The sequence below is a fragment of the Mirounga leonina genome, unplaced genomic scaffold (genome assembly GCF_011800145.1).
Source record: "Mirounga leonina isolate KUSES-001 unplaced genomic scaffold, KU_Mleo_1.0 Mir_82, whole genome shotgun sequence".
Lineage (NCBI taxonomy): Eukaryota > Metazoa > Chordata > Mammalia > Carnivora > Phocidae > Mirounga > Mirounga leonina.
This window is the reverse complement of record NW_023270825.1, coordinates 35,674,558-35,689,980: the sequence shown is the minus strand read 5'-3', so window position 1 is coordinate 35,689,980 and position 15,423 is coordinate 35,674,558. Positions and strand designations below refer to the sequence as shown.

General features: G+C 40.4%; 1 protein-coding gene across 6 annotated transcripts in view; it reads right to left on the bottom strand.

Annotated features, from left to right (window-relative positions):
* Positions 1 to 15,423, bottom strand: part of ESR2 (estrogen receptor 2) — a 105,112-nt gene that overhangs the window by 39,600 nt on the left and 50,089 nt on the right. For all 6 annotated transcript variants that reach the window (XR_004677035.1, XR_004677036.1, XR_004677034.1 and 3 more), the window contains exon 8: positions 86 to 266. Coding sequence is in view for 3 of the 6 variants with exons in the window: in XM_034992817.1 (XP_034848708.1) it covers positions 86 to 266 (181 nt within the window). In the remaining 3 variants the exon portion in view is untranslated. The remainder of the gene's footprint in view (positions 1 to 85; positions 267 to 15,423) is intronic.

Below are 15,423 nucleotides of genomic sequence, written 5' to 3'. Positions count from 1 at the left end.
AAAGCACTTCGGCCTTCGCAGGGCACGTGCACCCCGCACGCCCCCCCCCCCCATCCAGCAGAGCGGCCCCCCCCAGGGATTGTACCTGGCGTGTCTGACGTGAGAAAGGAGCATCAGGAGGTTAGCCAGGCGCACGGGCTGCTGCTGGGAGGGAATCCCGCTCTCGGCGATCACCCAGACCAGAGCGTCGGTCACTGCGTTCAGCAAGTGGGTCAGCTTCCGGCTGCTCTCAGCCTCCGGGGTTGCCGCAGCTAAAGGGTACATACCTGGACAAAGAACAACAGCCACGGGTCACCGCTCGGAGGAAAGGAAATGGAAGTCAGGTGCCCAGCCGGTAAGCATGGCTCCGTTCTCCAGGAGGGGGGCCAAATGGGTCTGGGCTGTTCTGACATCTGCATGTGTGGCGAAATCCCCGGCCCGTGATGTCCTTCCCTCAAGGGCCAGCCCCGTCGCCAAGCCTGGCTGAACGCGGGCCTGCGAACTGGTCTCTCAGAACACCGCCCGGCCCACAGCGGAGGCCTGTCCTAGCAGTAAAACTATCCAGTGGCCTGAGGCCATTACCTGCTGTTTCTCAGCTGCGGCCAACAAACACCCATACAGAGATGGTCAGAAAGTGCGATCAGTTCTACCCTCAGCCGCCAGGAGGGCCCCTCATCTAAGGGGAGTTTAACAAGCATAAACTGAGGACCACTGCCATGCAGCCCGCCCGGGGCCCCCCATCGTGTGTGCCACGTGCAGACAGCCAGACTGGACCCGCGGCCAGGCCCGGGCCATCACACCTCTGGTGGCACCTTGCTGGGGCAGTAAGACCACCTCTAGCTCTCTGCCCCCAGACCAGTTTCCTAGCTCTTCCAGCCCAGCTCCTCACTGAGCAAAGCTTGCAGGCACATGTCTCCCGAGGTTCCCAAAACCGCTGTAGGAGGGAGACTGCTTCCCTTATCCTGCCCGGCCCTGCTCTGTGTTTAATTCCCCGGACTCTAGGATCAGAGATACTGTAGCCTCCCAATATTTGTAAATGAACAGCTCCAGTAGATCTTCTTGCCCCCACCCCCCACCACCAACCCAAATTCCTTCAATGCTGGAAGCAGGGAAATAATCAGCTTCTCTACTAGGTTTTCCGTTTCAAAGTAAGTATAAAGGGCAACTCTGTGAAATCCTCAGGGGGGCTGCCGGCTGTGGGCTATAATGATCACGAGGACCGACACACCGTCATCCACATCCACTGCCCATCTGGGCAACTTTTGTTCTCTATTTTTATTGGCATTTGCAGTTGAGTTAAGTCAGTTCAGTACAGTTCAGTTGAGGCAAGGGACATCCTGATGCACAATTATGCAAGTGTCGTGTTTCACCACATCCCTGGGGGCATGTCCCTCCACAATGTCTGATGACGCAGACTTAAAAATAGTCCGCTTCTTACAAGAGCCCACAACTGCTTCTCTAACTCACCTGCTCACCTCGTTCTCCACAGTGACTCTTCCTGGCCACCACCCAACATCCTCAAACTCCCACCGAACCCCACAGCAGGTAACCTGTTCTCCCACTGCAGGGGAAATAACACCACCGTTGGCCCCGTGTACCACCCCCCACCTGCCGTGGCCAAAATGCAGACCTGTTCACGTGGCTCCCTTCCCAGCTCTTGGGCCCGAGTCCAAACCATCTGGTGCAGCTCTCAAGGGTACCAGGCCTCCCTCTGCTCTTTTCATCCTCATTTCCCACCACACCTCACCTTGAACCTTACTTTCGACTCCAGAGCACGTGACGCGTACAACACGCTGAGCTTTCTACTCAAGAACTCTCTCTCCCCCTCCTCCTCCTCCTCTCCACCCTCCCTTCTCTTATCTACATCCACTCCTCCTTTAGATTCCAGCCTGGTTGTGAACTTCCTTCTGGAAGCTTCCCTGACCTCCCTACCATCCTACCTTAAGTCTATTTTGGGTTCTCTGGAGCTCTAATGGTGCCCAGTGCACCCCCAAGCAGAGGGCACCATGTTGTCCCACATCCTGGATTCCCTTGTACACACCCCATGGCCACCCTCCCACTCCTCAGAGACACTGGACAGAAGCACTTTGAGAGCACAGACCCTGTCCATTATATCCTCATTACCTAGTCCAATGACTAGCATGGAGTAAATACCCACAAATGCAAGAATTAGGCTAAATTTACACAGGTTCAGATTTTTGCACTGTTTTAGCCCATCACACCATCATAATGGAAATGATGAATATGCACGTTTCAGTCTGTTCTGCTACATGATGTGTGCTCCATGGATTTCTACTGTCATATGTTTTTGGATTCCAAAAGGAGTTAAAACTGTGTACTGGAACTTGTGTCAGTCCAAAGTGATAAAGTGAAAATATAAAAATAAATCCTCAGCTAGTATACAAATGTGCATAGCAACATTACTCAGGATAGCCTAAAAGTGGAAACAAACCAAGTGTCCATTAACTAAGAAGTGGATAGAAAAATACGGTATACAGCAGAATATTACTCAGCCATAAAAAAGAACAAAATACTGATTCATACTACAACATGGATGAACCTTGAAAACCTGACGCTAAGTGAAAGAAGCCAGTTGCAAAGAACCACATTTTGTATGATTCCATTTACTGGACCTGTCCAGAATAGGCAAATCTATACAGACAGGAAGGAGATTAGTGGCTGCCCAAGAGTAAGGGGGAGACAGAAATTAGGTAATGATGGCTAATGAGTACAAGTTTTCTTCTGGGGTGACGAAAATGTTCTAAAATTGGTTGTGATAATGGGTGCATAAGTCTATGAATACACTAAAATCCACTGAATTGTATACTTTAAATGGGTAAATGGTATACTATGTGAATTCCTCTTCATAAAGGAGTAGTCATTGCCAAGGGCAAGCCCTGGGTCTTCTACAGGCTGTGGGGGCAGCCAGCTCTATGCAGGACCATCACTGTCAATCACTAACAAGGAGTTTGGGGACAGGAGTCACTGAAGTTTTGGAAGGGCTGCATCAATTTTAGATATGGGAAATGCTTTTACATGCAAAGAGATTAACCTATATAAAACCATCCCGGGAAGGAACTGGGCTGAAAAATACCCATTTTGCTGCCTCTTTGGTCATCAGTGCCATGCCTGTACTTTGGGCATTCACACACCCTCGGGCTCACCAAACACGTATTTACAGAGTAATTGCTAAGTATCAGGCTCTGGCAGAAGCAGGAGCCAGGACACAAAGCCCCTGCCTTTAGGATGCTCACTGCCCAGACACACAGGAAACAAAAAATCAATCTCCTCTACCCGCCAAAAGTAAAAACATTAGTGAGGATTCATTCCAGAACAAAAATTAAATTACTTTTCATGAAACTAAAGAAATACAACATAAAAGGCAAGATCTTGGCACCATGCCCCCACACATACCAAAGAAAGTAAAATAAAAACAAAGACATAATCTCCTCTCCTCTTTATCACCTGGGAACAGCTGTGTGTCCCTGTCACTAACCCACCTGATGACATTCTGAGCAGCACATGGTGGGGGTGGGGGAAAAGCCCCCAAGATCTGCCACATCCTATGTTCAAAGGATGAAGATACACTGAAGGGAAATAAATCAGAAAATGTAAAGTGTTTAATAAAAACCCCAGAATACTAACCAAAGGAGAAATGCCTGGCTTTTAGGAGGCATATGTTGTGTTTGTTTATTTGCTTTAAGGAAAGGAACCTCTAGCTGTGAGCCATCCCTTTATCACCATCTCCTACCCCAGCACCGTAAGAACAGGCTGGTGTCTGGGAAGCACCCATGATATGAAACCAGCAGGCCCATGTTCACAATGCTCTGCCCCCATGTTCTCGATCAACAGAAAAGCACCTGTCTTGCCTCTTCAGCATCCTTCTCTGTGTCCTTTTGTGCCTCTGCCTTCCACCCACCCTCTTCACAGGAACTCTCCCCAAAACTCAGAGTGAACCACGGCTTGAATTGACATGTCGATCATCTTAATGTCAAAGAGGATTGCCTGGTTCTAAACCTCCATTTCTTTCATGGAACAGAAAGTTTGATCCTTTTTAAGCCTTAAAATTGTTTAAACAGACCTATTCCTAATTTTAAGTATTTTTAAAGACTATCTACAGATTGATCCCACTCCATATCCTAGATTCAGTACCCTTTAATTCTATCCAACCCAAGACTTACTCAGTTTTTTCAGATTTCTGGGTGACAAGATGGCTGGTCCCACTACTCTTAATTTGGATATGTTGTATCAACTACAACACTTGTACAATACCTCTGAGTTCTGAAACACTTTAGCAAGCACTGTAACAGGTTGTCAAATGCAATGTTTTCTGTGATCTCTGAGTTTTAGGAGCCTCATCAAAGGCTGAGTATAATAACGTAATTCCAAGAACCCCCCCACATCCTATACATGCGTGGTGGAAGAGGATATGCTGAGAGAGAAATTTAACTGGGGATGTCCTTTCCCTATCTCTCCCCACAGCAAGGACGATGCTTTTCTGCTACTCAAGTCTAGCAAGGGGACCAGACCCGATTGACTGTTCCAGTATATATCCCTATTCGAGACCAAAAGCATGTTACCTAGTTCACTTTCACATTTTTATCATTTAGAAGTCACCAGCACACACCTGAAGCTAAATAAATATTTACTGAATTGAAATTGGATAATAGGGGCACCTGGGTGGCTCAGTCGTTAAGCGTCTGCCTTCAGCTCAGGTCATGATCCCAGGGTCCTGGGATCGAGCCCCGCATCGGGGCTCCTGCTTGGCGGGAAGCCTGCTTCTCCCTCTCCCACTCCCCCTGCTTGTGTTCCCTCTCTTGCTGTGTCTCTCTCTGTCAAATAAATAAATAAAATCTTTAAAAAAAAAAAAAAGAAAGAAAAAAGAAATTGGATAATAAAGTTAATATTCGTTCCATATCATACACACTATTAGAAGAGATAAATAACCCAGAAGTATGCAGCTATTTAAAATGTAACTACCGGGGCACCTGCCTTCAGCTCAGGTCATGATCCCGGAGTCTTAGGATCTAGCCCCACATTGGGCTCCTTGCTCAGTGGGGAGTCTGCTTCTCCCTCTGCCCCTCCCCCTGCTCATGCACTCTCTCTCCCTCTCTCAAATAAATAAAATCTTTTTTAAATAAAAAAAATAAAACGTAACTACCTACATCTGAAACTAATATTACTATTTTATGTCAACTGTACCTCAATAAAAAAATATCCCATTAAAAATGGGTGATTTCAACAGATATTTCCCCAAAGAAGATATACAGATCACAAACAAGAATATGAAAAAAATGCACATCATTAGTCATTATGAAAATACCAATAAACCACAATAATATACCATCACACACCTGTTAGCTTGACTGAGGATCCTGCATCCTGGGAAGCTCCTCAGTCCCAGGCAAATCTAAATGGTTGGTCACTCTAAATTACATTTATATAAAATTTTATAAAATGCAAACTAATCTATAGTCACAAATTCTACTGGAGATTGCACAGGATTGGACAGGGGGAGGAAGTGAAGAAGGTGGAAATTATGAAGAGGCACAAGGAAACTTTTGAGTGTGACAGATGCGTTCACTATCTTGATTGTGGTGATGCTTTCAGGGGCATATATATATATATAAATGTCCAAAGGCACAAAATTGTATGCTTTAAACAGGTACAATTTACTGTATATTAATTATGCCTCCTAGTTCTGTAAAAAACACTATCTTAGCTGTAAAAAAAATTGTTTATGTATATAAATATATATATTTATATTTATTATTAATACCTATATAAAAGTTTATACATACATACATACATACACATACACATACATATAACTACTAACAAACCCTGAGCTGGCCACCTAGCATGCTGATACCATGCAGACCTAACTGATGCCATAATTCCAACTTGAGCTCATCGCTTACGCAGGAAAACAGGAGGCCAACCTACTGAGGAGACTGTCTCCAGACAGCCCAATGCTTACCTAGCACAGCAAGAGAAGCTACCAGCTGAAGTAGCAGCTCTCAGAGACTCTGCTCTCTCAATACGGGAGAGAACATCCACAGCCTTTTGACTTTAAGAAACCTCCTCCATATTTCTTCTCGTGACCCTCAGCCCCAAGGCCTCCACCCTGTGCTGGATATGGTCCCTGCTGGACAGTATGTCCTTTCCACTCAGGCTGCAATCTTTGCTCTCTTCATCCTTCTTTTTCTGTTTTGTTTTCATTATACTGTTTGCAGATTTGTTGAGGCATAACGGACATACAATAACCTACACATATTTAATGTGTACGATTTGATTAGCTTTGATATGTATTTGTGTATACACATACACACACGCACGCACACTTATACCAGTAAAACCATAAGTGCAATCAAGATAATGAACACATTCATCACCCCTGAAAGTTCCCTCATGTCCCTTAGTAATCTATGCCTCCGTCTCTCCCAACCGCCATCCTATCCCCTGGCAACTACAGATCTGTTGCTACTATAGTTCCCTATTTCCAAAATTTTATACAAATGAGGTCTTATAGTATGTATGCTTTTTTGTCTTCTTTTATTCAGCACCATTAAGATTCATAATGTTACATGTATCTATCGGTAGTTCAGTGCTTTTTATTGCTGAGCAGTATCTGCTCTGTGGGTATATCACAGTTTGCTTATCCTCTCACCTGTTGCTGGTTATTTGGTTTGTTACCATTTGGGGGCTATTACAAATAGAGTTGCTATGAACATCTGTGTACAGGTTTTTGTATGAACATATGCCATCATCTCTCTTCAGTAAATACCAAGAAGTGGAACGAATGAGTCTCCTGGCAGGTTTACACTTAACATTTAAGAAAATGCTAATTAGTTTTTAAAGTACCGCCCAAAAAAGGAATACCAATTTATATCTCCCCCAACCCAGTAGTGTATGAGAGTTCCCATTACTCCACATTCTCCCAAACCCTTGATATGATCAGTCTTTCTAATTTTAGCTAATCTATTGGGTATGGTTTCTCATTGTGGTTTCTCACTGTGTTTTACTTTGGATTTCTCTGATGAATAATTTTAGCAGCATTTCATGTAATTATTTGCCATCACTATATCTTCTTTGATGATATATCCATTTGAATAATCATTTGCCTATTTTAGTTCAAGCACCATTTAGTGAAAAGATCATTCTTTCCCCACTACCTTGACACTTCGTTAAAATTGCTTGTTGTATAGGTCTATTTCTGGACTCTATCCTGTTCCAGCGATCTATCTTTATGTCAATACATGTTGTTTTGATTATTATGGCTTTAGAATCAATCTTGAAGTCCAGTAGTATAAGTCCTCCAACTTAGTTCTTTTTCAAAGTTGTTTTGGCTATTCTAGGTTCATTATATTTCCCTATGAATTCAAGAATCTGTTTGTCAATTTCTTCCCAAAAAAGCCTGATATTTTTACTGGGATCAAATTGAATCTAAAGATCATTTTGAGGGAGGACTGAGATCTTACCAATACTGAATCTTCTAGCTCATTAACATCTCTCTCCATTTATTTAGAATTTAATTTCTCTCAGAAATGTTTTGAATTTTCAGTCTCACACCTTTTGTCAAATTTATCCCTAGTTTTATAATTCTAATGCTATTATAAATAGTATTGATATTAATTTCAATTATCATTTGTTCATTGCCGCCATGTAGTAATACAATTGACTTTTATATATTGTCCTTTTATCCTACAACCTTACTAAACTCATTTTTTGTAGATGCCTTGGGATTATCTACATCAATTAGCATGTTTTCAAATAGAGTTTTACTTCCACCTTTCCAATCTGGATGCCTGTTATCTCTTGTCTTGCCTATTGCATGGGGTAGAATTTCTAGTAAAATGTTGAAAAGAATTAGTGAGAATGAACATATACTTGCCTTGTTCCTGATTATGATTAAGTATAATATTAGCTGTAATCAGGTTGAGAGAGTTTCCCTGTATTCATAGTTTGTTTAGAGTTATAGCAGGAATGGGTATAAGATTTTGTCAAATGCTTTCTCAGCATCTGTTGATATGGTAAATTATTTTGATTGATTTTCAAATGTTAAAGAAACCTTATATTCCTGGGGAAATTCCACTTGTTCATAATATCTTTTTGGATTACATTTGCTAAAATTTTTTGAGAGATGCAAAAATTCTTACAAAATTATACAAAATTTAGCATCTATGTGCATGAGAGATACTGGTCTGTTGTCTTCTCCTTTCAATATATTGGTCTGGGTTTACTATCAGAGTAATGCTGGCTTCATAGAATGAATTGGAAAGTATTTTCTGCTCTTCAATTTTCTGCAAAAGTATGTGTAAATTTCATGGAGGTTAAATAACATGTTACCTAAGCAATGAACAAGTCAACCATGAAATCAAAGAAATCAAATATTACATGGGTACAAATGAAAATGAAAACACAATGATCTAAAATCTTTGGGATTCAGCAAAAGCAGTTCTAAAATGAAAGTTTATAGCAAAATAGGTGTACCTCAAGAAACAAGAAAAATCTCAAAGAAACAACCTAACCTTACACCTAAAGGAGCTAGAAAAAGAACAACAAAGAAAACGCCAAGTTAGCAGAAGGAAGGAAATAATAAAGATTAGAGCAGAATTAAATGATACCGAAACTAAAAACAAAAGAAAACAATAGATCAAATCAGTGAAACCAGCAGCTGGTTCTCTGAAAAAAAAAAAAAAAAAAATCAGTAAAACTGATAAAACTCTAGTCAGACTCATCAAAAAGGAGAGAGGACTCAAATAACCAAAATCACAAATGAAAGAGAAGAAATAACAACTGACATCACAGAAACACAATTATAAGAGAATATTATGAAAAGTTATATGCCAACAAATTAGACAACCTAGAAGAAATGAATAAATTCCTAGAAACATATAATCTACCAAAACTGAAGCAAGAAGAAATATAAAATTTGAACAGACTGATTACCAGCAATGAAATTAAATCAGTAATCCAAAAACTCCCAACAAACAAAAGTCCAGGACCAGAAAGCTTCACAGGCAAATTCTATCAAACATTTTTAAAAGATTTAATACCTATTCTTCTCAAACTAATCCAAGAAAATAGAAGAGGAAGGAAAACTTCCAAATTCATTCTATAAGCATTACCCTGATACCCAAACCAGATAAAGACTTCACAAAAAAAGAGAACTACGGGTGAATATCTCAGATGAACATAAATGTAAAAATCCCCAACAAAATGCAAAAATCCTCATCAAAATACTAGCAAACTGAATCCAACAATACATTAAAAAAAATCATTTGCCATGATCAAGGAGATTTATTCCTAGGATACAAAGTGGTTCAATATTCACAAAACAATCAACATGATGCATCACATCAATAAGAGAAAGGATAAAAACCATATGATTGGGGTGCCTGGGTGGCTCAGTTGTTAAGCGTCTGCCTTCGACTCAGGTCATGATCCCAGAGTCCTGGGATCGAGCCCCGCATCGGGCTCCCTGCTCCACGGGAGGCCTGCTTCTCCCTCTCCCATTCTCCCTGCTTGTGTTCCCTCTCTCGCTGTGTCTCTCTCTGTCAAATAAATAAATAAAATCTTTAAAAAGAAAAAACAAAACAGAAAACCATATGATCATTTCAGTAGATGCAGAAAAAGCACTGGACAAAGTACAACATCATTCACAAAAAAACCCTCAACAAAGTAGGTTTAGAGGGAACATATCACAACATAATAAGGGCCTTATATGAAAAACCCACAGCTAACATCATCCTTAATGGAGGAAATCTGAGAGATTTTCCCATAAGGTCAGAACATGACAAGGATGTCCATTCTCACCACTTTTATTCAACATAGTACTGGAAGTCCTAGCCACAGCAATCAGACAAGAAAAAGTAATAAAAGGCATCCAAATTGGTAAGGAAGGAATAAAACTTTCACTACTTGCAAATGACATGATGCTATATACAGAAAACCCTAAAGATGCCACCAAAAATCTACTAGAATTGATCAATGAATTCAGTAAAGTCACAGGATGCAAAATTAATGTACAGAAATCTGTTGTATTTCTATACACCAATAATGAAGCAGAAGGAGAAATTAAGAGGACAATCCCATTTATAATTGTACCACAAATAATAAAATATCTAGGAATAAATTTAGTCAGAGAGGTGAAAGACCTGGACTTTGAAAACTATAAAACACTGATGAAAGAAATTGAAGACAACACAAAGAAATTCCATGGAAAGACATTCCATGTTCATGGATTGGAAGAATTGTTAAAAAGTCTATACTACCCAGGGGTGCCTGGGTGGTTCAGTCAGGTGGGCAACTGACTCTTAATTTCGGCTTGGGTCATGATTTCAGGGTAGTAGGATCGAGCCCTGTGTAAGGCTCTGTACTCAGCAGGGAATCTGCTTGAGATTCTCTCTCTCCCACTGCCCCTCCACCCGCATGCATGTTCTCTCCCTCTCTCTCTCAAATAAATAAATCTTTTTTTAAAAAGTCTATACTGCCCAAAGCAATCTACAGATTTAATGCAATCCCTATCAACATATCAACAGCATTTTTCACAAAAGTAGAACAAACAATCCACAAAAGATCCCAAATAGTCAAAGCAATCTTGAAAAAGAAAAACAAAACTGGGAGTATCACAATTCTAGACTTTAAGTTATATTATGAAACTGTAGTAATCAAAACAGTATAGTACTGGCATAAAAACAGACACACAGATCACTGGAACAGAAAACCCAGAAATAAACCCACAATTATACAGCCAATTAATCTTTGACAAAGGCGGAATAAGTATTCAATGGGAAAAAGTCTCTTCAACAAATAGTTCTGGGAGAACTGGACAATGACACACAAAAGAATGAAACTGGACCACTTCCTTATACCATACACAAAAATAAACTCAAAATGGGTTAAAGAACTAAATGTGAAACATGAAACCATAAAAATCCTAGAAGAGAGCACAGGCAGTAATTTCTCTGACATTGGCTGTAGCAACATCTGTCTAAATATGTCTCCTGAGGCAATGGAAACAAAAGCAAAAAAAAACTATTGGGACTACATCAAAATAAAAACCTTTTGCACAGCAAAGGAAACAATCAACAAAACTAAAAGGCAACCTACTGAGTGGGGAAGATATTTACAAATGACATATCTGACAAAGGTTTAATACCCAAAATGTATAAAGAACTTACACAACTCAACACACAAAAAAACAAATCATCTAATTTAAAAATAGGCAGAAGACATGAGCAGACATTTTTCCAAGGAAGATAGATATATAGACACATGAAAAGATGCTCATCATCATTAATCATCAGGGAAATGCAAATCAAAACTATAATGAGTTATCACCTCACACCTGTCAGAATGGCTAAAATCAACAACATAAGAAACAGTAAGTGTTGGCAAGGATGTGGAGAAAAAGGAACCCTCTTGCACTGCTGGTGGCAATGCAAACTGGGCAACCACTGTAGACTACAGTATGGAGGTTCCTCAAAAGTTTAAAAATAGAACTACCCTACAGTCTGGTAATTACACTACTGAATATTTACCCAAAGAATACAAAAACACTAATTCAAAGGGATATGAGCACCTCTATGTTTATTGCAGCATTATTTACAAATAACCAAATTATGGAAGCAGTCCACATATCCACTGAAAGATGAATGGATAAAGAAGGTGTGGTATACATATACAATGGAATATTACTCAGCCATAAAAAAGAATGAAAGCTTGCCATTTCAACCAACATAGATGGAGCTAGAAAGTATAATGCTAAGCGAAGTAAGTCAGAAAGACGAATACCATATGATTTCATTTATATGTGGAAGTTAACATAACAAATGAACAAAGGAAAAAGAGAAACCAAGAAACAGACTTTTTTTTTTAATAAAGATTTTATTTATTTATTTGAGACAGAGAGAATGAGAGAGAGAGAGCACATGAGAGGGGGGAGGGTCAGAGGCAGAAGCAGGCTCCCTGCCGAGCAGGGAGCCCGATGCGGGACTCGATCCAGGGACTCCAGGATCATGACCTGAGCCGAAGGCAGTCGCTTAACCAACTGAGCCACCCAGGCACCCAAGAAACAGACTCTTAACTATAGACACCTGATGGCCACCAGAGGGGAGGTGGGTGAGGGAATGGGAGAAATAGGTGATGGGGAATTAAGGAGTGCACTTGTCCTGATGAGCACTGAGTAATGTATAGAAGTGTTGAATCACTATACTGTGCACCTGAAACTAATATAACACTGTATGTAACTATACTAGAATTAAAATTTAAAAATAAAACTAATAAACTTAAGAAAAGTAAAAAAAATGGTTATTTATTCCTTAAATGTTTGGTAGCATTCTCCCAGAAAAACCATCTGGGCCTGGAGTTTTCTTTGTGGGAAGATTTTTAACTGCAAATTCAATTTCTTTAATAAATATATGGCTATACAGGATTTTTAAATTTCTTCCTGAGTGAGCTTCAGTAATTTAGTCTTTTAAGGAATTTTTCCATTTCATCTAAGTATTCAAATGTATTGGCATAGTTGTTCATGGTATGACCTCCTTATTCCTTTTAATATCTTCAGAATAGTAAGGTAACCTGATATTAATAATGTGTGTCTTCCTTTATTCTGACTAGTTTACCTAGAGGCTTATCAGTTTTATTTTTCTCAAAAAAATCAGCTTTTGGTTTCCTTGATTTCTATTGTTCCCCATTTTTCTGTTCCATTGATTTCCACCCTAATCTTTATCATTTCTTTTCTTCTGCTTACTTGGGGTTTCATTTGCTCGTCTTTTCCTAGTTTTCTTAAGGTTGGAAGCTAAAGTCATTAATTTGAGACCTTACTTTTATTCTAATATGGGCCTCGAGGGCTATAAATTTCCTGCAAACTTTTGCTTTAGCTGCAACCCACAAGGATATTTTACTGTCCCTCTTCCACCTTATAAGACAGATATAAACCTCATGGAGACAGAATTTTCATATTTTGAATTTCAGTTTGTGCATGTTTCATATTTTCCAGGTCTCCCCTAAATCAGCTCATGCTTTCCTCTACCTCTTAGACTTATGGAAAGTAGTTAGAGTAAGTATCGTTACTATTGTTTTAATGTTCTTATATACTAGTTCTATCATCTGTATCATTTGGGGGTCTTTTCTAATTTATTGGTTTTTCTCCTCATTATAGGTCATGTTTTCTGCTTCTCCACATGCTTGCTAACTTTTGATTGGTTATAAGACATTGCAAGTTTTACCTGGTTGGGTACTGGATATTCTTGTATTCTTTTTTTTTTTTTTTTTTAAAGATTTTATTATTTATTTGAGAGAGAGAGTGAGAGAGAGAGAGAAGCACAAGAGGGGGGAGCGGGAGAGGGAGAAGCAGACTCCCTGCCGAGCAGGAGCCCGATGTGGGACTCAATCCAGGGACTCCAGGATCATGACCTGAGCCGAAGGCAGTCACTTAACCAACTGAGCCACCCAGGCGCCCTCTTGTATTCTTTTAAATATTCTTGAACTTTGTTCTGTGATGCAGTTAAGTTACTTGACAGTGAGTTTGATCCTTCAGGCTTGCTTTTAAGTTACGTTCGATAGGACCAGAGCAGCCTTTAGTCTAGGGCTAAGTTTACCTCACTACCAACACAATTACTTTCTGGGCACTACACCCAGTGTCCAGTATATTACAAGGTTTTTCCTCTGGCTGTGAGAACATGAACTATTCCTGGCCCCGTGTGAATGCTAGGGATTATTCTGCCTGCTCCTTTCTGATGGCTCTTTTGCCGTCCTTGGTTAAGTATCTTTATAAGCATGAGATTAGTGCTCAGCTGAAGACTTGAAGGGCATCTGCTACAGATCCGCAAAGCCTCTGCGTCCAGCTCTTCCGTCACCAGTAGTCTCCTCCCCTGCAAATCCCAGCTGCGTTGGCCTCCCCAAATTCACAGCTCTGTCTTCCCAGTGCAGAGAGACCACCGGTGTCTATTTGGCTTACCTCTCCCTATGGAACCTGGAAGTTGGTTCTATGTAGTAAACTGGATGATCAAAGGGTTCATTTTGTGTCCCTTCTCTTGGGGCTGTCCTGTGTGGTTTGTTGTCCAATGTCCAATGTCTATTTTGTACATTCTCTAGTTTTTCTTTTTTTCTTTAAGGTGGGAAAGTAGATTCTGTCCCTATTTTTAATGTAATGCTATAAATAATCCAGAACAACAACAACAAATGCCCACATCTTCAAATGTCTAAAACCTAGCACAGAAAAGACCCCTCTCTCCTGACAGGGGAAATTTTCCAATAGAAACAGAATCCCATTTTCCTAAACCCATTTGACAACTGTTATGACTACCAAGTGAGAAAGGAACTTTGTTAAAAGAAGATTTCCTAAATGGAGATTTACTGTAAACAAATTCTACTCAATTTACCACCACAAGTGGTAATTACCTCACATGCCTGACTCACCCTCTGTAATTCTCTTACTACGGGCAGTTCTGTCAGATGCTGCAGGAGGAACGCCGTAGCCTTAGTCTCTCCCATTTGCACAGATGATGCTTCTAGTTTTCACAACACAATATGATGTCTCGGAGGCTAAACTGACGGTAAGGAGCCTTGCCAAACAGAAGGCTTTATACTGCAAGTGTTGTAACAAGAAGCAAATGGCTTTCCAAGGAGCACTTAGCTGTACAGAAAAGAGTTCCAAATTATTTCTGAAAGTAAGAGAAGCCCATAATCCAGCATTTGATGATCCTCCGAGGCCAAGGTGGAAATGCACTTTTCAAGCAAATCCCCCTTTAAGAGAGGCAGAAATGGCAGCACACATGTGAAGTAAGGTCTGTAGGTGGGTTCAAAGAGACCAGGAAAAGTTGATTTTCTTCCATGATCACTTTCAAATATCTCAGTGGGACATCACTTTAATCACTGAAGTAAGCTCGGCCCTTGTATTATGTTGTAAAAGGTGAATGGGAACAAATATCAAGAAGGTGCCAGAAGTCCCAGAGCATTTAGGAATCTTCTTGGCTTTCCCTACAATTTTCATTTGCTCAACAATTGACCATTTCTATTCACAAATTGTTTTCCTGAGCTGGGGTCGAGAGTGCATGGGGTCTAAGGAAAATGTCCTGCCAGGCAGGGAGGGCCAGATTAAAACCCAACTGGGCAGTACCCAAAGGTTGTCTACAGGGTCTCTGTACCTCTCATGACCTTCAGATGCCTTCTTCGTTCCACCCTCCCCCCTCCGTCAAGACTTACCCCAGACCCAGCCATCTATCTCCATGCTCTATACCAGGGCTACTCAAAGTGTGGTATGTACCAGTCCACAGAGATAAGTAGGGATTGAGCGTAGACACTGGGAAACTCTTACAGCAATTGACAGAGTAATTTTAAATCAATTTAATGTAATAACAAAAAACTAGCACTTGTATTTTGCACTTTTACTTCATTTTTTCTAGTAATTTATTTTTATTATATTTTATAAAAGTA